This window comes from Cololabis saira, chromosome 10 (assembly GCF_033807715.1).
Source record: "Cololabis saira isolate AMF1-May2022 chromosome 10, fColSai1.1, whole genome shotgun sequence".
NCBI classification, from domain to species: domain Eukaryota; kingdom Metazoa; phylum Chordata; class Actinopteri; order Beloniformes; family Belonidae; genus Cololabis; species Cololabis saira.
In genome coordinates this window covers 15,397,875-15,423,438 of record NC_084596.1, presented here as the reverse complement: position 1 = coordinate 15,423,438, position 25,564 = coordinate 15,397,875, and the positions used below count along the sequence as shown (strand labels likewise).

Below are 25,564 nucleotides of genomic sequence, written 5' to 3'. Positions count from 1 at the left end.
GCAGCCGTTGGGAAGTATAATCCAGAATCACGGCATACACTTTCATTGTTATGCTGATGATACGCAGCTCTACTTGTCTATGAAGCCGGATGAAACAGAACCGTTAGTTAAACTTCAGGCATGTCTTAGGGACATCAAGGACTGGATGTCCAGAAATTTCTTGCTTCTAAATTCAGATAAAACAGAGGTTATCATTCTTGGTCCAGAGCATCTTAGGAAGGGATTAGATGGTGTTGCGATGGCTTCCAGTGCAACTGTGAGAAACCTTGGTGTTGTTTTCGATCAGGATTTGTCGTTTAAACCATATGTTAATCAGGTTTGTAAAATAGCGTTTTTCCATCTCCGTAATATTGCAAAAATTAGGAAAATCCTCTCGCAGAGGGATGCAGAGAAACTAGTTCATGCGTTTGTATCTTCTAGACTGGATTACTGTAATGTGTTGTTAGCAGGATGTCCAAGTAATTTGCTGAATAGGCTCCAGCTGATCCAAAATGCAGCAGCACGAGTACTGACAGGAATTCGCAGGAGAGACCACGTCTCTCCAGTGTTAGCGTCGCTCCATTGGCTACCTGTAAAATTCAGAATTCAATTTAAAATTTTATTACTTGCATATAAAGCCCAAAACGGCTTAGCTCCGCAGTATTTACAAGATTTGATAGTACCTTATGTTCCTGGCCGAGCTCTCCGCTCCCAGGGTGCAGGTTTACTCGTAGTTCCTAGAGTATCTAAATGTAGATTTGGAGGGCGGGCGTTCTGCTATCAGGCACCATTACTTTGGAACCAACTTCCAATCTGGGTTAAGGAGGCTGACACCACCTCCACCTTTAAAACTAAACTTAAAACCTTTCTGTTTAGTAAAGCTTATAGTTAGTGTTAAGTAAACCTCTAGCTGGTGTTGGTAAATCTCTAGGTAGTGTAAACTTTAGTGTGTTAGAGTCAGTAGTCATTGTCGCAGCTATAGAACAAAACTATAATAGTTAGTCTCAAATATAGCTTCGCGGTAGATATGCTGCTATAGGCTTATGCTGCAGGGGGGCACCGACATGATCCGCTGGGCGGTGCCTCTCACCCTTCTTCTCCTCTCCTTTTCCCTGCCTCTCTTCTCCATTACCATTTTTATTTATTATAAATATCTCATAGCTATCATTTTTGTCCATTGTTCCTGTAGTTTCTTGTGCCGGCCCCCCTTTTTTCTCTTTTGTGTATGTTTGCAGGCCGGAGCCTCAGGAGCTGCGTTCTGGCCTGTGTTCCCGGCCCTCCCCCCCCTCTGGTCATCCCATTGCTTCTTCCACCTGCCTACGTGGATGTCTGCTGTTGCTGCTTCCGCCTGCCTGCACCCCCCCCCTCTGGTCATCCCGCTGCTGCTTCCACATGACTGTTGTGTGCTGCTGACGCCCCCCCCCCCCCACCTCTGGTCATCCCGCTGCTGCTTCCACCTGCCTGCTGTGTGCTGTTGACGTCCCTGACTCCCCCAGTCTGGCCTTCGGCAGGAGGGTCCCCCCTTATGAGCCTGGTCCTGCTCAAGGTTTCTTCCCTCCTAAAGGGGAGTTTTTCCTTGCCACTGTTTGGCTTAAGGCTTTTCTCCCACTAAGGGAGTTTTTACCTGCCATTGTTTATATAATAATTGCTCGGGGGTTTATGTTTATGTTTATGTTTATGTTCATGTTCTGGATCTCTGGAAAGCGTCTAGAGACAACATCTGTTGTATTAGACGCTATATAAATAAAATTGAATTGAATTGAATTGAAAAATTGAAAATGGAAACTAACGCAGGGTTTCTTCTGTCTGGGTAGAAATGTTACATTAAGAGTGGATATTTTTTTATAAACCATGACAACAGAAATTAAAATCTCTGTGTCCTTCACAGGGTTTGGATGCGACACCAACCTCCAGCTTCTTACACAAGAAAAAAAAAAAAAAAGTGTGGTTTGCACTTGTAGACCTTGATTTTGTGATAATTCTGCAGTTTTCTCTTTCTTACAACATAGACTGCTAAATTAGGGGCGAGCTGTGGAAGTGAGAAATTATTATGGTAATCATTACACTGCTGTGACTTTCCTCCACCCCGAGCAACGTTAGGTGTTTCATTAACGGGCTGATGGAGACGGTACTCTGTTCTCAGCAGGGCGTTGGGAGCCTGTTTCATACGTTAAGGTTAGCACCATCAAAGGCAAAAAGGAGGAAATGTCAGAGCGCGGATAACAGCGTCCATCAGGAGTTGCACAGTTGAGATGGAAGAGACCAGACCAAGACGGCCACAAATGGAGTTAAAATGATCATCTGCAGACGTTAACCTCCATGTAAAACACAAATATGTATTCTGTGTTTGTCTCGTTACAGAAAAATGCAACAAATCATTCAAATAGTGTCAGTGATTACTTTATCAATAATAAAAGCCGTTACCAAGTATATAAAATGAGTTGTCAAGAATATTAACAGTGTCCTCTGCTGAGTGTGTATGCTTTGGACCCAGCACCACCCCGACACATTTCAGACACGTTTTAATGAACTGAAGGTGGAATTTATTTGATCCAATCCAAGCTGCTAGATTAAAAATCAAAAACCTAATTCTCACATGTCCCAGCTGTCGACTAAGTTAAAGCCATTTAATTTTTCACTTGGATGACGCAGGGCTCTGCTGAAGACGATGTGGCCGAACCGCCATCGCTGAACACCCTCGGCAGAAGAGCTTATGATAAATTATGGCAGCAATGCTGCCATTAATCTCCGCTGCCTCTGACACTGACACTGGTTTGTACAAGTGTAAGGTGAAAAATGAAGGTCATCTTTAACTCTTCATCACACAACTACCAAGTGTCTACTTGCTTTTGTGATTTGCATTTCCTCAGTACGTGTGCATGCGCTCCCGCCACGGTCAGTCAGTCACTGTTGACTTGGCTCCGTTTTCCACTGAGAATAAATCTGATTAATTGCTTTTGTGTGTAGCTCGTCTAACATAAGCGCTGCTGCGTTACAACTTGGCTCTTGGTTGAGTTAATCCAGTTGTGGGTTATTATTATTATTATTATTCTGCTCCCGTTTAAGTCAGGAGTCTAAGCACTCCAAGATCTGACAAAATAAGGATGACACATTTCCATGATTCATTTAGAACAGTTACATAAGTAATTATCATTTACACACCTAGATGGTTGACTGTCTGAGAAAACGGCATCATAATCAGGGATGGGTCGTTGGTATCTATACTATTATCAGTATCAATATATAATCCAGATATTTTTATCAATACTGCTTGTTATACCACTCTTTATATATAAAGTATCTTTTAGTTCATTGTAATTCCCCATCTATTGATCTCACAACTGCACGGATTGAGTTGCTCACTACACATTATATTTCATCTGCTCGAATGAACTAATGTCATTATGTAGACGCTCATTATAGAGAACATTGAGGGCGCATCACGCCTTATCTCACGTTTAACATAAGCTCTCATTGAGGAAGAGTAGTAAGGGTTTTACTAGTCTTCATCTCACAGACCACTGCTACCATGAGATGGACAATATAAGCCCACTGCTCAGCTAGAGACAAATAAAAGAGGATTAAGATTATTGGTAAAAATCATCTCCCATGACCAAAATATCAGAGCTGTGGGATTAAAGGAAAACAGCAGTCTTCAAAAAACTATGTAAAGAGCATAGTAGCTTTGCTACAGTAACAAGAGATGTGACTCACTGAATCATCAGCGGAAGGATCCTGCATGCTGTTGTAATACGCCGAGCGCTCTTCCTCTTCATCCATGTAGACGGGAGGCTCGTAGGAGGTCAGGAATGTGGATGGTCGGTAAAGGTGCTTGTTAAGGTGGTGCTGTCGCTTACTGGAGGTCTGGAGGACAACAACAACCAATCAGAACAGTAATCATTTTTAAAAACATTATTCATTGACAAATATATTAAACTGTGAACAAACTAGAAAATATTTATTTTCATAGTCATAGAAAATACAAGTATTCCTTTCATCGTTTTTAAATAGCTCTAAACAGACAAGTTGGTTGTCAGGATCAGTTATGAAAAAAGGATCATCCAGCAAGTGTTTTGTCCCAAGTACGGATCAGTTGTGGCTCCCCATTTGAGCTAAACGTCGATGAATGCTAAATATACTAATTTATATTAATACAATATTGCAAAGAAGAATAAAGCAACACAAAAACATGCACCTGTACTGTATACCCCAAACTCTCTTGCCCTGCAGATTTATCTTATTATATTACTATTACTTAAGTGTTAGGTGCACTCATTTTACGGAAGTGTTGAATTTATTTTCATGCAGTACACTGGTTCAATGTGCAATATTTGAGGGAGCTCTGAATCCAATATATTTAATACTTGTAATAAATGTTTCACAGTTGCCTGCACACTTGAAACGAATTTTAAACATTATTACTCTGCTGCCAGAAATACAGTCTGAAACTTTATTACACACGGAGGAACCCACATATCAGCTCTCTGCAGGAACACAGCTGGGCTCTCTGCACTGAGCTCCTCTCACACGGACAGAAATACAGCGTACACGTGTTCTGTGGTCACATCAGTCCACGTTTCAGCCGGCATTTTGAAAAACGTACATTGGGTTCTTCTACGTGTCAAAGATAAGACTGTTTTCAGTGAAAAGGTTGGTTATGAGGTTCTTCGGTGCCTGTGGCACAGAGATACACTGGAATAGCAGATATTTTAAAAACAAATGTGTAATTAAAATTATGGATGAAATGAAATGAGACCAAATGTACCTTGGCCCCAACTATTGTGCGTGTTTTAAATTGTTATATTTTCTAAATACATGCAGATAAAATCATCTTTTTTGTAAATATGTCTGTTAAAGCTTGAAACTGAGTAATAAGCTGAACACCTTAGAAAATAGGGTTTTTCTTGTCCCTCTGCTGTGTGCTGCAGCTGTCAAAATATCAGCCGTAATGATGGCGTAAAAAAAATAAAAACGCATAACCGAGCTAGTTAGAAACCCAAATTACCTATTCCTCCGCTGTCATTGACAATTGACAGTCTGATACAAATCATTTCTGTATGATTACTGCAGTGGCATGTTCAGTTCGCAGTGTACTGATTGTGACTAGTGTGTGTGTGTGTGTGTGTGTGTGTGTGTGTGTGTGTGTGTGTGTGTGTGTGTCATGATCTTGGGACAAATTCTGTTCTCAAGCTTTAAGTCTGGCAACAAGGTCAGTTATAAAAGGGTTTATAACTTGGTTGTGTAAGCATGTGTAGACCATGCTGCGGTCCAGTCCTGCAGACAACAGAATAAGAGGTTGTTTCCTCCACAGAAAGCACTGGGATGCAAGTTATCATCTGCTGAAATGATCCAGAAACTGATCACAACAGCTGGTTACTACATTATTCTTTAACAAAAGACATTGAGCAGAAAACACTGACTGTAAGTACCATTTTCAGTAAAGCCAATCATGTGGATGCTTTTGGATTTGACAATGTTCTGGGGAAGACGAAACCAGACGTTTACTGATTTAAACCCCAACAGCAGCAGAAATAAAGTGCATTTGGAGCAGCACATCTTGGCCCACTCCATCTGCCGTGACCCAGATGCCAGTTTAGTAAATTAAATGTCAAAGATGCTGACCAACACAACTTACGCCATTCACTGTTAATTACTAAGATATACCTCAGTTTTACAAAGACCAAAGCTAACATGAAAGGAAGTCTTGGCTTAAAGCTCTGACTTTCATTACTAAAGAAAATCTAAACATGTACATCATAATTGTAGGTGCTACAATACAGTAGTCTGCATTTAAGATACATTATTATTATATATTTCTTTAGTATAAAAAAAAAAACAAAACAAAAAAACTTGGTAACATGGTAAAGTTTTGTTTCCAAGTAACCAGTCGATATGTTCAACACTGTTTACAGTTTTACATACGATACTTCTTTACCAGTTTCTATATTGTTCTGGATTGGCTGTGTAAGCCAACTCACTTTTTTTGTATTTGTATTTTAAAATCAGACAATAAACTCTACAAACTATGCATTTATTTAACCCTGCTGTGAAGCTAACTTCTGTTATCTTTGTATGCAGTGGACTTGAACTGATACAAAAATGAGAACTTTTGTACTGAATCAAGAATCTTTATGACGAGAAATATGAAACGAGACACGTCTACATAGAGTCAGTAATTTAATTAATATGATAAGTACTGTGTTATCTGTTTTAACTCATATCTACATCAATATAAAAATCTGGTTAAATGCTTAAAATATTTCTCAGACATTTTGTAAATTGTTTGACATTTGTCCATTTCTTAGTGATCTAAGTCTTAAATCCTACCCCCCCCCCCACACACACACACACACACACACACACTGCTTCATTTGTCAGCATGAAGGTGTATTGCTTATGCTTAGAGAAGAAAAGGAAAAATCCCAACACATGCACGGATGAGTTTTGTCGCTAATGAAGCTATCAATCAAGCTCTTCATGAACGCAATCAATTCATTACACTTCTTCAGCAAAAAGCTGGTGTGTCAGTATTGAATTAAATGTCAAGCTCTAATGTTAATACTGATTGACAAACCCATTATTTTAAATTACTCAGTATCGTAAGGGATTGGATAAATGAGTGGTAGTTACCTTTTTAGTGTACATGCACAGGTTGGGGGTTCTTCCAGGCACAGGGATACCAGCTTTTGTCAGTTTGATGAAATACTTTTGAACTCTACTAGCAACCTAGAGTGTTTTAAAAGAAAAAAACATCATTAATCATGTCCAAAAGAGAACCAGCTGCTTGATATAACTGAGGTTACACACTTCTATCATCCAGGTAGACACTGCTGTCAGTTAGATGATTTTAGCGTTCAAGTTTTCCTTCTTGCATTTAATCACTTTGCTTCCATAATGAAAGCAGCGTGTTATCTCAGTGCAGCAAAATGTGCATATAAACACAGGCAATAGGTACAAAAACTGGTGAAAAATAAATGCTGAAAGTCTTGCCTAGTGGGCAAAGAAGAAATTTAACCAAATCATATTTTGTTTCTTACAAGTCACACAGAAAATCATTGTGAGAGGCAACAAGTGCATTTTATTTCCTAGTTAACACTAATCCCACAGAGCATTGCAGGGTGAAGGTTCCCGGTTCAAACCCTGACAGGGGTCTTACTGTGTACATATAACTTGTTCTCCCTGTGCCTCTCACAGTATAAAAACATGCAGTGCGAGCGTGCAGGGGTGGTTTGTTTAATTTGTCTCTTTGTGGCTTTGATTGGCCACCTGTTCACGGAGAACCCCACAGATCACAGTTGGGACTCCAGGACCACGGAGAAGATGGAAGTGGGTATGAAAAGATGAATGATTTAATAATAAAATCATTTACAACAATCATCTCCCATGACCAATACATAACAGTTGTGTGATTGAGGGAAAAAACAAGCAAACAATGTTTATAATGGGTCATTGTCACCTGTTTGGCAGTGCGATTGCCAAGCTCATCAGCAATCTTTTGCCATCTTCTGGATTCCACTTCCTCTGGAGGAAATTTAAGAAGAAGTTGCTCCAGTTTTTTCTAGCAAAACAAACACAAAAAAAACAACCACACAAAGAAAAAGGGGGAAAAAGGAGATGGTTGATAACTGTACAAGCAATTTTATAATTACATCAAAAATACATTACATTGTACATTACAATATACAATGTAATGTACAGCTTAATGAGTGTGTACATTAGACTCATTAAACTCTATGCAGTTTGTTTTATTTTGTTACCAACTGTTACATGCTACTGGAAAAATCAGAATAAAATTAAAAACAAAAAAAAAAAGGTTTATATACTGTATATCCCTTTGTATGATGCTGGGTTCTCGTATTGCGTACATATGTTTGAAAAATTACCATGCACTTTAGTCATTTAGACCAATCACTTAACAGTTGCATCACAGATCGTTCTTAACATAGAAGGTACGTTTTTTAGTAATAAAGAAAAGGCAAATTCATCCTATAAAAGGAGTTCTGTCAACTACAATTGGCACTCGTCCTGAAATGCAGACACTAAAAAAAGGTGAGGATCTGTCTTCCACAGTCATAAAAACTACGAAAAGGCCCCTGCACCTGAAAACACAGAATAAAATACTAGTGTTGGCAGTAATTGATGGCTACTGTATTGCAGTCATCCACCACAACCACACTTCTCTTTGCTGCTTTTTGGTTCAGTCAGTAGCACAGCAGCACCCAAGAATGAGCTGCATGAATGTATTGCTATAATCCAGCAGACATTTCATATACACTTATTACCAACCTGTTCTTCCACAGTCCACAGCTGGTTAAATGTGTCAGGCTTATTTGGGTGACAAATCCTCCCCCTGATCATCTGTCAAGAACACAGGGTAAAAGGCTTGTTAAAAGATTGACAACAAGGAAGAAAAAAAACAAGGATGGGCACAGCGACATCAGAGAAGCTTTTTACATGAGAAGTGCCTCCCATGCAGATCTGCCTGTCTGACTAGAAAAGACCCGACAGTCAGATGTGACTTTAGATGCGTCACCAGGAGAAACACAGAAAAACAGCAACTCTTTTGACTGACAAACAGAATCTTATTAAAATTCAGAGAGAGTCATCCGGGAGAATGCAAATGTGGTGCCACAATATAAACAGAAGAAGCAACAGAAATAATCAAGCCGTTGTTTGCTGAGAGCAAACTGCTTTGCACCTTCAAGTCCAAACAGTCCATCAAAAGTAAAACCTTTCAGCAGATAGCATTGTGGAGAGACACAGACTATTAACAGAGATAAAAATGAAATCATAATAAGAGGGAAGGGAGAGGCTTCAAAGTCATGTTTCCATAGATACCATCTTTTGTGTTCACAGTTCTAAATGCTTCACTCTGCCAAGAAGTAAGAATGAGGGTGAGAGTTTGGAGGAGGTGTAAAATGGTAATAACCTCATGATTTGTAGGACGACGGGGAGACTGGTGAGTCACCAGCTGCAGTTAGAAACTATTGCCACGGCATCTGCACTAATGATACACTGGGAGACGGCTACAGCTGTAACGACAGCAGTGGCTTGAGAAAGGTTGAACAGAGTATGGGTGTAAAGATGCAGAAACATACTTGTGTCTCTCCGCCGTTCTCTGGGGCATCACTTGTGGGCAGAGAGGAGTACATGGTGGAGCATTCACCTTCCTTCTTGGTTTCAACAGGACTTTTTGGTCGGAGAGGCAAACCTGTGGTGCAGAAACAGAAAAGGTCTCCATGGGGTATCTTGAGGTTTCAAAAAAAAAAAAAAAAAAAGGATACAAATGACGAACTTTATTTATATACCGTATTTTCTGGACTATAAGCATCACCTGTATATAAGCCGCACCCGCTCTATTTTAAAAAATAAAATAAAAAAAAGGATATACAAGCCGCATCTGGATACAAGCCACATCCACTCTATTTAAAAAAAAAAGATATGCAAGCCGCAGATATTTATGTTGTTAGATTAGATATTTACAGAACGATTTTGAACTGTAAATGATGTACATGTTTGTACCTAAATAGATCCCTTCCTACACTGCAAAAACTCAAAATTTTAACGAGAATATTTGTCTTATTTCTAGTTAAAATGTCTCATTTTTAGTCAAAAAAAATCTCATTACACTTAAAACAAGACTCATCGCTGGAAAAAACAATTTTCACCTGTTTCAAGTAGATTTTCACTTAAAATAAGTCCCACTGGCAGATTTTTCTACTTATTTCAAGTGAAAATTTACTTGAAACAGGTGAAAATTATTTTTCTGGTAATGACTCTTGTTTTAGGTGTAATGAGATTTCTTGACTAAAAATTAGACATTTTAACTAGAAATAAGACACATATTCCTGGTAAGATTTTGAGTTTTTGCAGTGTAACAGTGTCTTTTAACACGGCAGCAACTTTGCTGATTAAAACGGGACAGAACCAAGAGAAAATAACCGGTATTTATGTATCTGTTTGAAATCTGCTTCTACCTACTTCTATCTGCTAAAGAAGAAGTAACGTATTCTTCTTTCCATTTATTTTGTCTTAGTTTTGATTCTATTTCCGGTTAGAGCGCCCCGAGCGGTGGAAGAAAAATCCACAGAATAGCTGCACCTTTGTATAAGCCGCATGGTTCAAAACCTATGAAAAAAGTAGCGGCTTATAGTCCAGAAAATACTGTAAATCTGTTCTACATATATACATGCCTTGGTCAAAGATTAACTTCAGCTGCCTGGTTTTCCGTTTCTTGTCACAGAACTCCCTCTCAAAATCACCCAGGCCTGAGGTGTACTGCTCCCAAGCAATGTCAGGAAGTTGGACGACCCGCTGAGGACACGGCAAACTCAGATTGACCTGAGAGTCAAAAGAATTAAGGGTCAAAATCTATCAAGAACTGAATAATCACACTACTTCCTCAGCCTATGAAATACATCAACCTATTGAGGACATAAGTTCATGTTTTGATTACCTGTTTCTGCAGCTGCTCCACAAAGCTGATGGGATCAGAGAGAGCTTCACTCTGCTGACATGCCAACATCTCCAGGTCGTGAATGGCCTGTGTGCGCTGGGCTTCCAGGACTCCGATGGTCTGCAGCAGTCTCTGATAACTGGCACAGACAGAAGTAGAATCAAACCACAGAAAGAATGACTTAACATTAATTGACACTTACAATGCTGAAGTGTATAAAACTTTTAGATCACAGACCATGCATAATTCACCAATATTGGCAAAAACCTAGCCAGTTGGACAAAACATGACCCATTTTCTGACTTCCACCTACTTTGCAAAAAGCACATTTACAAATATGACCTTTTTCTGTGTAATTATGACTGCAGTGGCTATAAACTGTGCATCCTCATAAACCTACTGCTAATGAAAATAACCTCATCATTACAATTACTTATCTGAGGGAGCAGCGATGACTAGACAAAAAAACCCACAGTAAGATTGGAAGTATTTGTAACTATGAACAACTCGGATTTCACATTCAGTTTCAAATCCTTAGCATGACAAACACAGCTCCTGAGGAGCCTTCGGGGCTGCAAGTCTGACCTTTCCACTCACAATTTTCTGGGGCAACGGAAGAACTATAAACCGAGCCACCTATGACCAAATGCAGTGCTGACTCAAAGGTCTTACAGTGTGAGCAGAGCCAGGACAACTCCAGATGACTGTAGCAGCATCCTACATGGTTATAACCTAATACAGCTGCTTGAATAGATCAACCTTTAAGGACAGGATAAAATATAGTCAAACTGCTTCTTCAAGTTCCAGCTCTTGAAGGAAAAAAATCTAAAAGATCAAGTGTATATAAAATCAAATTTAACCCTTTGGCTTACAGAGCAGCAGTTTGTAACATTAAATTTCTACTGTAACATTTTCTGTGCAACAGAACGATTCTGTTTTGATGTATTCATGCAAGAACCTGCAGAATACGAGTTAAATTGTTTAGATGAACACATAATCTGTGCAGGCATTTGTTTTTGGGAAAAGTAGGACAACTTGGCAATGGTTTTCAGCACACTGGACACCCTCCAAGTGTCCAGGGACAAATCTGATTTTCCAAAGCAACCTATTGGGCCCCGAGATCTATTGACAACCAAAGCTCCCCAATGAAAATGAAAAGCTGGCCTGGACCCTAGTGTCACAATGTCAATGCCAGATCATGGTGGACCCACTTAATTTGATGAAGACAGAGAAGCATTCATAAAAGTATAAGAAACAAAATGCTCAGATACAAATAAATGTTGTTCTATGACTAAATGATTGAAGCCAATGTCTATTCCAGATATTAAGAAACTGCAAAATGCTTCATCATGCCTTCCTAAAAACATTGATCAAAGCTTTCAAAGTGTACCTTATTCAGCACAACCAAACCCTAGCAAGCCACAGAAACTCCACTGAATTACCTTGTAATACAAGAGCAGTGAAACCTTACTCTAAAGCCAATATCCCAGTATGAAACAGTCATCGACATGTCAGAAATAAAGAGTCAGCTGACGTCAGATGACGTTTCTTAGCCCTTCAAAATCATTGACCCCTTTCTCCTTTCAAGATGAATCAGCTGACCTCTCTAAGAGTTAAGCCTGCATCACTACCACACTAGTATGTCAAGTAGGTGGGGTGTTCACATCATTTATATAACATATCAGGTAGTAAATACACTGGATATCCCACTCAGATCCAGCAGCACAAAACGCATAAAGACTCACTATGCTCATAAAATGAATGAAAACACCAAATGGTTGTTTCAATACAAGGCTAAAATGTAGTCTTAAGTGGATGAAAAAACGAGTGCGACTCCCCTGAACAAATGTCATTACAATGATTAACCAGGTAATTATTTACAGTATCATTTTTCTCTGTGGAACATTTGTTTTATGAATGATTAATGACACAATAAACTTGAGGAAGACACTTCTTCCCAGCAGCAAACATTTTCCCATCCGTTTAAGACGTACTCCTCCCCTACCATTCATCACCTTTAGTCAGGTCACTTGGGAGCAATAAGAAAAGGAGCAGTGAAACCTGTCCGAGTGAAACCTGGGACTACCAACATGCAAACTGCATGGCAAATAGCTGGGGGGGGGGGGTAAAAAAGAAAGAAAAGGAAAACATGTAAACACTGAGAACAAACATTTCCCATAGGACAACTCTTCTTAGGATAACAGAAATAATCAGGACAGCAATTTTACCATCCAAACTTCTCTGGCTCTGAAATTGGCAGTTAATTCACACAATCGCAACACCAGATTGGAGGTGGAAATGGAAATGAGGTGCGAAAACATTTTTTTTTTTTTTAATTCTAAAAACTTGACAACAGAGAGGATGCTTTAGTTAGCTCAAAATTATTCCTCCATCACTGAAAAACTCCAAACCTAATTATGCATCTTTTCACAATGTTACTGGTGCAAAAAACCAGACATCCTTCCATGTCATCGGAGCATTTCAACAAGATTTTGGGGTCGGAGTATGTGCCAACCAAGAAGGCTAATCAGTGCGGTGTTTTGTTTGCCATTTTCGCTGGCATTAAATGCAATATAAATTGCTAAGTATTGTCATCACTATCACCACGAATTTCTATATAAAAGTTAGAACGAAAAAAAAAAAAAACTGTCAACAACAAAAAAGACCTGAGGATATTACTTGAGGCTCGCAAAATGATATATTAAGCAGAAGAAATGAAAATATTCTACTAAAACTTTTCATTCTACAAGCCATTTAATAATAAATTAATTAATTTTTATAAGGTTAACTACTTCACATTAAGATGCGATAAATCAAAAAGGTTGGTAACAATTAGTGAAGAACATCCAACCTCTGAGTGGGGATGATTTTCATCACATTCAACAGTAACTTAAGAAAACACTAAAAAATACTGGAGGTTCTACAGTGTTCAGCATTTTCAAAACATCTTAATATTTATTTTTAGTTGTTTTTTTAAGGGAAAACCCTTGTCGCTTCATCTGCACCTTTGTTTCATTCAAACTACAGGCCAAAAATGATGCAATGAACACAAATACAGTAATCAACCTGAGTGAAGAGCCACATCAACAGATAAAACAGAATCCCTGGAGAGCTCCCACATACTCTTTGTTGTGTTTAAGAGCCAGGTGGTCTGATTCAAAGTAATACACATCAGGCTCCTCTTCCTCTTCTTCTTCTTCCTCCTCCTCCTCCTCATCTTCTTCCTCCTCCTCCTCTTCCTCCTCGTCCTCCTCCTCCTCTGCAGCCTGGCTCCGCGTCAGCTCCTTGGTACTCTCAATCCCTTTGCCCTCCAAAAAGCCACCATCCTTCTCATCTGCCAAGCCTACAGGATTCAATGAAACCATCTCCTCACTGGAGAGGCCGACTGAGTCTGAGCAAACAAGTTCCTCTCCTGTTTTACAGTCCCCCACCCCCCCTTCTCCCTTTAAGGGTGCACTGTCTGTGAGAGGAGAGCTGGGTTTGGGGGGGGATGCTTTGCCATCAGACACAACAGTCCTGGGTGAAGTCCTAAGGGTGTATCTGTGTTCATAGAGCTCTCTGAAAGAAGGGGACGTGCTGGATATTGAGGGATTCCTCCCTGGCTCTGTGGGGGAAGGGGGTGTAGTTTCTCCTGAGTGGCTGATGTTGATTGAACTACAGTTCGTGGTGGATGAGGTTGAGGCGGGAGTGTTCTGCACTGGTGATGGCAGACGGCCATTGGGATCACTCTCAATGTTTGTTGTCAATGTCACCTGCTCCTCGTGCGCCAGACACAATGAGTCAACTACCAAATCTATCTCAACCTCCTGTTCTTTGGCCACTATCAACTCAGGAACAGGATCTTCTGGAGCGCCCTCAAACGTTAGTGCAGATGAGGCTGGCAAATCCTCCGAGCCTGAGACCTCCATCTGCACAGGGACAGAGTTTCTAAAAGGCACAGAGGGGTCGGGGGATAAGGGAACCCCCATCTGGCTGCCGTTCAGCAGCAATGGGGAGTCTGTGGCAGAGGTGGGATTTGCACCAAGCTGTTCAGTGTGTTTGCTAGATTCTTCTGCTTTATCCTCACCGAGTCCATTAGAGGCCTTATAAGAATCTGGGGGCAAATCTGCCTCATCAAACCCCACACGGTCATCCTCTGCCTTCATCCCTCTCAACTCACCTTCCTGTTTACCGAGGATAAGTGAGACAGGTGCTGTGTTACCAGGGGTTTCGCTGGATGATTCTTCACAATTGTTGTCCTTACTAGGCTCTGGAACAGAGACTGGGCTTTCATACTTTAGAAGTCCATGGTCCTTGTCCTGTCCCTGAGAATCTCCAGACAGGGAGCACCGCTTCGCCCTTTTGACTTGAGGAGAGGGATCTCGCAATGCTTTCCCTATGTCACAGTTCTCGGACTTCTCTGGGGTAATGTTTTTTTCTAAACAGGGCACGACCCGCTTCCTGGAGGTGGTCCACTGACTGGCCTCAGCTGGAGAAAAACTGGACTCAGTTACCTCTCCCTCCACCAAGGCCTGTTGCTGGTCATCTTGCAAGTGAGTGTCCTGCTCCGCATCGTCCTTTGTGTCCTCTTTGACATCTTGCTTTGAGTCGTGTTTAGAGTCTTGATTAGAATCCTTCTTGATGTCCTGCTTCGACTCTTGCTTCGACCCCTGCTTGATGTCCTGCTTTTGCTCTTGCTTGAGGTCCCGTTTCTGTTCTTGCTTGAGGTCCTGTTTCTGTTCCTGCTTGCCGTCGTGCTTCGACTCCTGTTTCTTCTTGGGTGAGCGGGCCCTTGGTAGCAGAGACACGGACGTCTCCTCCGGCTGGGCAATGCTGCGGTTTCGAAGGGTTCGACCACAAAAGTTCTCGTCCAATCCATTGAGACCCACTGATGACCTTGTGACACGCGATGAACGGGACGCGGCCATACTACCGCGGGCGCCTACAGTCTCCTCATCCTGGTGCACTCTCCTCTGCAGCAGAATGTAGGTACCTGCAAAACAAACAAACACATATGTGCTCTTCATTAAGTCCATATATTGACTACAAACCAACAACACACCAAGCTCAAGGACTGCACCCTGGAATCAGCATCACAGCAGTTACAGGTTTTATAAGTTTGAACAGCCCTGAATACAGTGTTTCAAACAAGAGCCTCTATCAGAGAGCCTTTGATAAATCCTGTTTAGGTCATTTCACAGTTCATACCAGAGGGTTATAGCTTTCCTCTGTCATTGTAGCTAAGCAACACCCTCTCCCCACAGGAAAAACTGGTTGTCATATACCAGGTCTGTTCAGATGAAATGTGATTTAAAGGTGGGAGAATTGGCCTAGACAAAACAAATAGTAAGCTTCAATATAGGCCAAATGAACAAAAACAATCTCTGTAGACACTTTATAAAATACCATAGCTTTGAGGCTTATCTGTCTGTCGTTTTACGAATCTGTCGTTCGTAAAACGAAAACGTGAGTGACAGTCAAGGATTTTCAGCTACAAAACAAGTCCCAATAAGAAAGTATTTTTTTTAACTATAAATTAGATGTTAAAAAAAACATGTACAATGTCATTACAGAGAAAATGTATATTATAGCCATCATTTCAATATAAAATAAAAAACATTCACGATAATTTCTGGCATTTATCCCAATAACCGATAAAAAAAATACCAATACAAAAAGTGTCATCAACGGGAATCTTTCTTTCTTTCTTTCTTTCCTTCCTTCTTTCTTTCTTTCTTTCTGGCATTTATCCAAATACTGACGGTTTATCGTGAACGGTAAAATATCACCCATCCCAACTGCCTAGCCCTTTCCTCTCCCAGGAAACCTCATCTGCCCCTTTCAAAGAGAAAACAAATTGCATGGAATGCAGCAAAGAATTATTTATTTCCTCCCGGCAGAAATTAAAGCTTATTCTGTTCGAAATAAATGGGGCTGAATAGCGGCTGGCTGATTTCTGACTCAAAAGCTATAATAAAATTCTAACAAAGACAACATTAGACTTTGGTTTATCATTGCGCAGTGGACCCTTTCGGTTGTTAATCTCTAACATGTGAGACTGTAAACCAACAGACTGAAATCTTTCTAAAAATGTTCATTTAAAATTATCGTTAAATGCCAAAAGAAGAAACCCACACAAGGCATGACGATGAACTTCCTTAAACAAGTCAAGGCAGAACAAAGCCTCAATAATTGCTCTGTGTTTTGCTCCTGTATGCTGTAGATGAATATACACTGGTTGGGGAGGGGGGAAAAAACTCCTGGCTTATATTAAGAACTGGAGTAGCAGCAAATAAAAGCCCTGAGGCAGCAATAAGTGGTTAATCATAGATATTTCATTATATTCAAAGTTAATTTCACAGATAATGGACTGAATCTGAATTCTTACGGTTTAGGATTGACCTAATATTTACATTGCAGCTAAGCATATGTTAAGAACCAAGCCTTGGTTACTCATCACCGTAGATACAGAAGTGTGCATACGCAGTCAATTAATTCTGATTTCTCTGTGTTTCTGTTCTGCACACTACATAAAAAGGTCATAGACTGAAAATGAGAAGGTGAAACAACATGGTCATGAAGATACAATGGCAAATTAGCTTTCATATATCAAATAATTGAAAAATGCTCGCAGAGGTTTAACTGAAGGAGCTTTAAAGAACTAATTTATATTATCTCAATAAAAGAACCTCAAAAAGAACATGCATTCCTTGGTCTTAATATACATGTACAAATAACAGAAAACGCTACATTTGTGCATGTAAACATGCAAATAATGAGAGCAGTAAGAAATCTAGAGGTGATAAGGACATTATTTCCCTGATTAGACAATACATTCTCCATAACAATTATAGTCAACAGTCACACTGGGAGGCTATCACTTAAGCATCATCCAGATCACGGTTCGATAATTCTAACCACGAGGACAAAAAAGGTTACATGATCAGGCTTAGTTTAAGTGCCATTCACTAAAAAAATAATCTGACTGGATGTCCTTCTCCAGAGGAGGAGCAGTCTGAGAGAAAGATTGAACTATTTGTCATTTCAGCTGGGTGGTTAGGTATATTCAAAGTCAATTTATATTGGAACCAAACTTTGACAAAACTTATTTAAAACCTTCTTGTTACCTATGCAAGAACAATCCTGCACCCCTTCCTACAATTCACAAGCACAGCAAAATCACAGCTAGTGGCTCACATGGTTAAAAACATATTTTGTTCATATCCTTCCAAAAGGCTAATGCAATAGCAAACTGGAACAAGCAATAGATTACATGGATATTAGTTGAACCCCTCTACATACTCCCCCTGAGAGAGCAATGCTATTTCTCCATGCATAAAAAAAGAAAAAAACGAGACCAAAAAAGAAAGGGAGGACCAGGATACAGTTATTTCAGAGGAGGAGGAGCAGTCATCCTTAGACTCAACATCACAAAACTTAAATTAAGTTAATTCATCTAACCCACGCCAAACAAGATTTAAAAAAAACAACTGATCACTATATCGAGATAATTAAGGTTATCATCAAGTTGAATAAGAACATAATATTTGCTCATATTTCCTTGTCACAATAATTAATATGCTGCTGGCTTATCTGGAAATGTGTTAAATTCTATAGCATGGCAATCAGTTTCAATTGGAAATTTGCTATAGGTTTGTGCCCATAAACAGTGCAAAGAACTGTAAATCTGAAGAACTTTTCCTGAAAGAGCAATTGTCAAACGACAAGGTTCCTTAGAGCTGCAGAGTGCACAGTGAATCGACTCCTATCCACTTATCTTGGCCACATAGACAGTTTGTTCCGTCACTGTAGCACCTTTTTTACAGCCAGCTGTGCAGTGTGAATCAAATGGAGGCACAAAAACGCAATATATATATATATATATATATATATATATACATACATACATACATACACATACATACACATACACATACACATACACACACACACTTCTGTTCTGCCTTGGAAGTAGTAAAAGGGGCTTAATGAAAATTATTGCTTTGTTGTTAATGGGCAACTAAGAAAGATGCAACAGGTGCATGGGAAATAAAGAAATTGATTTAAAAAAAAAAATACCACCAGATTTTCAAGCGCAGTGATTAAAAAGACCAGATGAGAGCTTGAATGACCGCATTACAAACTTTATCACTCAACTCAGGGCATTAGCTTCTCAGGGAACCCTCTTGCTGTGCTTGGCAACCTGGAAGAATCTCAACCAGCTGAAGCTGGGCCATCGTTGCCCTGCTGGAGCAGCAACATTGCAAACGTCAGCACCGATTGGGGAAAACTAAGGCCAGCACTTGGGACCAACCAGGTAGAAACATTTTTTATATATATATATATATATATATATATATATATATATATATATATATAAATCTTTTAATGTCATTTATTGAGCACAGTGTCTCATTCAAGCAGACTGAATAAAGCAGTCCGTGACCAGAGACATTAGGTACTTGTTGCTGGGGGGGTTGCACCTTTGTGGGATTGCTGTAAAACAGCTGGAGAGTGGAGGCGGAATGGAGAAGAGATGTCCATTCAGTCTCTACACTGCAATCTTTGAAAAGTGACTTGTCACTACATAAGTTCTCCCAAACTATACACACAGTTGACATTGAAAATATCAGTGTTTTTTCTTTTTTTGAAAGAAGAAATTTTTGACACTCATTCAAATCATGAAAAACTAAATCTGAAAGGTTTAACAAGTACAAAAAAAAGAGCTGAAAAGTTAAAATGTTACACAACCATGTTATGTAAAAGATGGCTCATTTTTTCTAATGTTCCTACAAGCTTTGCCCTTCCTTGCATTTAATAATGATCGCCTTCAAGAAGCTTAAAAAATGATTTGGAAAAAAAAAGAGACAGGCCAGAGTTCAATGGCTAAGCTCATCCCTCATGTTTTCACCAAGGACATTTGAGAAAGGGTCACAAGCAGACTCTGAATATACTAATATACACACACACACATACATACACACACACACAAATATACTCTTTTTTACAACTATTTGTGCAAGAATGGGTCGCTCTCAGGAGTTCAGTGAATTCCACCATGGGACTGTGATCGGATGCCACCTGTGTAACAAATCCAGTCGTGAAATTCCCTCGCTCCTAAATATTCCACAGTCAACTGTATTATAAGAACATGGAAGTGTTTGGGAACGACAGCAACTCAGCCACAAAGTGGTAGGCCACGTAAACTGATTGAGCGGGGTCAGCAGATGCTGAGGTGCATAGTGCGAAGAGATCACCAACTTTCTACAGTCAATCGCTACAGACCTCCAAACCTCATGTGGCCTTCCTCTTCCAACATGACTGTACACCAGCAAGGTCCATACAGACATGGTGTCTGGCCATTTAACGTTTGCTAAGGCAAAGACTCTCAGTATTGCAGTGGTTTTGATCAAAGACCCCACTTGGAAGGAATGTTTCAAAAAAAGAAAAACCACTGACACAAAATGTTTAGATTCATTCACTATTTGTTAAGTATCGATTCACTGGGGGTATACAAGTCGAGTGAGTATTGCTGTGTTCAAAGGGAACAGCAACACATTTTATAATTGAGCAGGCCAACTGTGACACCAACTTCTAAATGATGTGGAGAAAATAATACACACCAGGAACCTTTTCTATAGTAATATAAATAACAGTAGTAGCAGTAAAAAATGTTGCCTGCCACTAGTCTGGAAGCTCAGCTCTGAACCAAAAGCTCTCTCTACTGTTTAGTACATGCAAGTAGAGTAGTGTTGGCCCACAGAAAAAAATCTAGATGTATTTTTGTTTCTGTTTGTAAACTCTAACAACTTCCACAGACCCTTCTTCTCTATGAATAATAGTGCATTAAATCCATTGGTATGATTCATAACAGTCGAGTTTAACTATATGAATTACATTATTAATATAACATATTCACGAGTAACCACTGACCATAGCAAATATGTACAAACTTGTATAATAACTTTTAAATATCAAAGCAAAATTCAGTAATTACAGAGACCAGAGCCACACGCTACTGTTCAACCCACCTCCCGTTCCTCTAAATCAGGGGTGTCAAATGTGCGGCCCGTGGGCTGCATGCGGCCCGAGAGATATTTTCATGCGGCCCGCGAGAAGTTTCCAACGCAAAAAAACGAAATGTTAATTTACTAAAAAAGGAAGGCATAAATAATTGCCATGAATCGCAGCATATCCGATGATATATTTCTTCTACAAATCCATCGTTATTCCACAAAGAGAGCAGTTTTCGACATTTTTTTAGTTTTCTAGAATGCATTTGCCGATTTTATTTCTTTGTAGACGGTCGTTTATTTTTATTAACTGACTACTATTATATGTTTTCGCAGGAAAAATATCACTGCTAAAAAAGATGATAGAAGATATTTATTCAGAGAATTTCAGTTTTGAATACGAGGATAGTGACAAAGTAAAACAGTTAAAAGAGAAGTGCTGACTTTTTCGGCACACTGGCGTAAATATCTGCGCCAATTTTTAAAAATAAATACACTTAATTGTACTGGAAAAATCTCTAAATTACAAAGAAACACTCTCGGATGTAATAAGAAAGATTTTGCTTTTAATTAAATTTCCTATAATAAAGCGAAATATAAAAAACATACTTGTTTCTGTTTATCTTTGTAAAATGATATTAAAAGTATCTTACATAATTTGAAAAAAAAACAAGAAATTTCAAGAAAAAATCCTGAAGAAATATATTTTACATAATTAGAGTGTAAACAAAGTGCATATTTCTTTTAAAATTAACTAAACTGATATTGGATTATATAACAATAGTAAAAAAAAAAAAAGAATTAGAAAAAAAACATTTCGCACCATTTTTGTTATTTTGAGTGTGCGGCCCACGAGAAAAGAATTGGTCAAATCCGGCCCGCCAAGCAAAATGAGTTTGACACCCCTGCTCTAAATGCTTGTTTAGCTGTCAAATAGTAGCAGCACGTGCTGATTTGATAAGATTTGTTCAGAAAGATTAAAAAACAGCAGTTGTTTCACTGTTTTCATACATATCTTTATGTCTAATAGCGTGCAGCCTAAAAGGCAAATGGTGAAGTTTTGTTGACAAGTCAAGAGAGTACGGGGAGGGAAACAGTGCCATTATTTCACTGGTGGTATGCAAGTCGAGTGAGTGTTACTGTGTTCAAAGGGAACAGCAACATATTTTATAACTGACCCAACTTGTCATTGATGTGGAGAAAATAACACGCACCAGGAACGTTTTCTATAGTAATATAAATACAGAACATCTTTGAGAAGTCCTGCATCCACAAACCAGCAGTGACAGTTAACTAAAGGTTTCATACTAGCCTGTGAAATCCAGCATTTGACAATGAAATTACTAAGCCCATGTTTTAATAAAATCATCTAATATATTGGACTTTATCTACATTATGTTGCCTGCCACTAGTCTGGAAGCTCAGCTCTGAACCAAAAGCTCTCTCTACTGTTTAGTACATGCAAGTAGAGTAGTGTTGGCCCACAGAAAAAAATCTAGATGTATTTTTGTTTCTGTTTGTAAAAGTCTATCTATCTATCAACTTCCACAGATCCTTCTTCTCTATGAATAATAGTGCATTAAATCCATTGGTACGATTTATAACAGTCCAGTTTAACTATATTAATATAAGATATTCACGAGTAACCACAGTAAAAACTTGTATAATAACTTTTAAATATCAAAGCAAAATTGAGTAATTACAGAGACCAGAGCCACGTGCTACTGTTATCAACCCACCTCCCGTTCCTCTAATGCCTGTTTAGCTGTCAAATAGTAGCAGCACGAGCTGATTTGATCAGATTTCTTCAGAAAGATTTTAAAAAAAAACAGCAGTTATTTCACGGTTTCCACACATATTCCTTTATGTCTAAAAGGCAAATCGTGAAGTTTTGTTGACAAGTCAAGAGGGCACGGGGGAGGGAAACTGTGCCATTATTTGACCCTTACAGGACCATCTCAGAAAATTAGAATATTGTGATAAAGTCCTTTATTTTCTGTAATGCAAAAATGTCATACATTCTGGATTCATTACAAATTAACTGAAATATTGCAAGCTTTTTATTATTTTAAATATTGCTGATCATGGCTTACAGCTTAGGAAAACGCAAATATCCTATCTCAAAAAATTAGAATATTCTGGGAATCTTAATCTTAAACTGTAAGCAATAATCAGCAATATTAAAATAATAAAAGGCTTGCAATATTTCAGTTGATTTACAATGAATCCAGAATGTATGACATTTTTGTTTTTTTAGTTGCATTACAGAAAATAAAGAACTTTATCACAATATTCTAATTTTCTGAGACAGTCCTGTATATACAGTAGTTTTCATTTCAGCACTTCCATGGGGTGCAGTGGCAACAAAAAAGAAATTAAAATCCTCCCTCACAACAGTCCAGTTTAACTATATTAATATAAGATATTCACGAGTAACCACAGTACAAACTTGTATAATAACTTTTAAATATCAAAGCAAAATTGAGTAATTACAGAGACCAGAGCCACGTGCTACTGTTATCAACCCACCTCCCGTTCCTCTAAATGCCTGTTTAGCTGTCAAATAGTAGCAACACGTGCTGATTTGATCAGATTGGTTCAGAAAGATAAAAAAAACAGCAGTTATTTGACGGTTTTCATACATATTCCTTCATCTAAAAATCTTTCTAAAAGGCAAATCGTGAAGTTTTGTTGACAAGTCAAGAGAGCACGGGGGAGGGAAACTGTGCCATTATTTGACCCTTATATACAGTAGTTTTCATTTCAGCACTTTCCATGGGGTGCAGTGGCAACAAAAAATAAATTCAAATCCCCCCTGACATCTCAGTTAATGAAATGCCATAAGCTCAAATTGGTACGATTTATAACAGTCCAGTTTAACTATATTAATATAAGATATTCAAAAATAACCACAGATAAACTTGTATAATAACTTTTAAATATCACAGCAAAATTGAGTAATTACAGAGACCAGAGCCACGTGCTACTGTTATCAACCCACCTCTCGTTCCTCTAAATGCCTGTTTAGCTGTCAAATAGTAGCAGCACGTGCTGATTTGATCAGATTTGTTCAGAAAGATTACAAGATAACAGTAGTAGCAGTAAAAAATGTTGCCTGCCACTAGTCTGGAAGCTCAACTCTGAACCAAAAGCTCTCTCTACTGTTTAGTACATGCAAGTAGAGTAGTGTTGGCCCACAGAAAAAAATCTAGATGTATTTTTGTTTCTGTTTGTAAACTCTAACAACTTCCAGACCCTTCTTCTCTATGATTCATAACAGTCGTTTAACTATATGTTTAACTATATGAATTACATTATTAATATAACATATTCACGAGTAACCACAGTACAAACTTGTATAATAACTTTCAAATATCAAAGCAAAATTGAGTAATTACAGAGACCAGAGCCACGTGCTACTGTTATCAACCCACCTCCCGTTCCTCTAAATGCCTCTTTAGCTGTCAAATAGTAGCAGCACGTACCGATTTGTTCAGAAAGATTTAAAAAACAGCACTTATTTCACGGTTTCCATACATTTATGTCTAAAAGGCAAATCGTGAAGTTTTGTTGACTCTGAAACAAAAGCTCTCTCTACTGTTTAGTACATGCAAGTAGAGTAGTGTTGGCCCACAGAAAAAAATCTAGATGTATTTTTGTTTCCGTTTGTAAAAGTCTTACAACTTCCACAGATCCTTCTTCTCTATGAATAATAGTGCATTAAATCCATTGGTACGATTGATAACAGTCCAGTTTACCTATATTAATACAACATATTCAAGAGTAACCACAGTACAAACTTGTATAATAACTTTTAAATATCAAAGCAAAATTGAGTAATTACAGAGACCAGAGCCACGTGCTACTGTTATCAACCCACCTCCCGTTCCTCTAATGCCTGTTTAGCTGTCAAATAGTAGCAGCACGAGCTGATTTGATCAGATTTGTTCAGAAAGATTAAAAAAACAGCAGTTATTTCACTGTTTTCATACATATTCCTTTATCTAAAAATCTTTCTAAAAGGCAAATCGTGAAGTTTTGTTGACAAGTTAAGAGAGCACGGGGGAGGGAAACTAACTGTTCCATTATTTGACCCTTTTTCATTTCAGCACTTCCATGGGGTGCAGTGGCAACAAAAAAAGAAATTAAAATCCTCCCTGACATCTCAGTTAATGAAATGCCACGAGCTGAAAGAAAGCCGCAAAGTTAGAGCACGAGGTTCAGGTTGGAGTAACTAGTGGAGCCATCAGGCAGCGCTGCGGCAAACACGTGCAGCCGGCGGGCTGGAGGATTACAAAACTCAAACAAATGGAGAAATAATAAACAAAAAACACACCAGTCTCACGTCTGGGGGGGACAAGACTGCCACAATAACAGCACGGGGTGTCCAACAAACCTTAGCTCGCCATAGCATCTGCGGGCTAACCATTAGCAGGAGGGGAAGAGGGGGAGGAGGTCTAAATATATAAGAGCTAAAGCAAAACCAGATAAAGCCAAAGCAGTGGCTGTTAAAATAGGTTAATGCGAGTATTATTTAGCAATACAAACTGCATATATTAGCGGGCAGACGTGAATGTAACAGTTGCTGCTCCCCGGTGTTGTGGTCGGCTACCGTCAGCTCGGCTTGGTTGTCGTGTTAAAGCCTGATTTTTGGTTCTGCGTTAAATCGACGCAGAACCTACGGCGTACGGTGCGCGTCGCCGCGTACCCTACGCCGTAGGCTGTGCGTTGGTGCAGTTAGCCGCCGCTAGCCGCCGCTAGCCTGCTCGCTCGCTCCGCACACACAACTTTGCCCCGATGTGATTATAGTGCAGGGAGAGGCTACGTTTCTATTTAAACTGATACGTTAAAGTTATTTTTTCTTAAAAACGTTTGTTTTAGAACAAAACACATCCAAAAGTGGGAGTAGACTTGTAAGCAGCTTTCTGAAAGCTGGAGAATTACATACCTCACTTCCGTGAATTCGCTGCACGTTCGGCCGCAGCCATGTTTTCCAGCCAGCAGCAGCAGCGGCGGCGGCGGCGGCACTCGGGTGTGTGAGCGCAACTCAGCCGCTCTGCTGCACAAAACGCAGCCCCATCCTGCACTTTTTTTGCCCCTGCCACTTTTTTACTTTTTTTTTCTAATAATAAAATAA

General features: G+C 39.2%; 1 protein-coding gene across 2 annotated transcripts in view; it reads right to left on the bottom strand.

The window, feature by feature from the left end:
- zzz3 (zinc finger, ZZ-type containing 3) overlaps positions 1-25,454 on the bottom strand; it is a 31,234-nt gene extending 5,780 nt beyond the window's left edge. The window contains exons 1-9 of one of the 2 annotated variants that reach the window (XM_061731812.1): positions 25,376-25,454; positions 13,559-15,407; positions 10,436-10,574; positions 10,173-10,320; positions 9,078-9,190; positions 8,266-8,337; positions 7,436-7,537; positions 6,610-6,705; positions 3,694-3,843 (exon numbers count right to left, since the gene is read on the bottom strand). In XM_061731812.1, coding sequence (XP_061587796.1) covers positions 3,694-3,843; positions 6,610-6,705; positions 7,436-7,537; positions 8,266-8,337; positions 9,078-9,190; positions 10,173-10,320; positions 10,436-10,574; positions 13,559-15,342 — 2,604 coding nt within the window. In that variant the 5' untranslated portion in view covers positions 15,343-15,407; positions 25,376-25,454. Of the gene's footprint in view, positions 1-3,693; positions 3,844-6,609; positions 6,706-7,435; positions 7,538-8,265; positions 8,338-9,077; positions 9,191-10,172; positions 10,321-10,435; positions 10,575-13,558; positions 15,408-24,823; positions 25,043-25,375 lie in introns of those variants that run through there. The other variant, XM_061731811.1, reaches the window with a different exon arrangement.
- Positions 25,455-25,564: the final 110 nt, after the last annotated feature.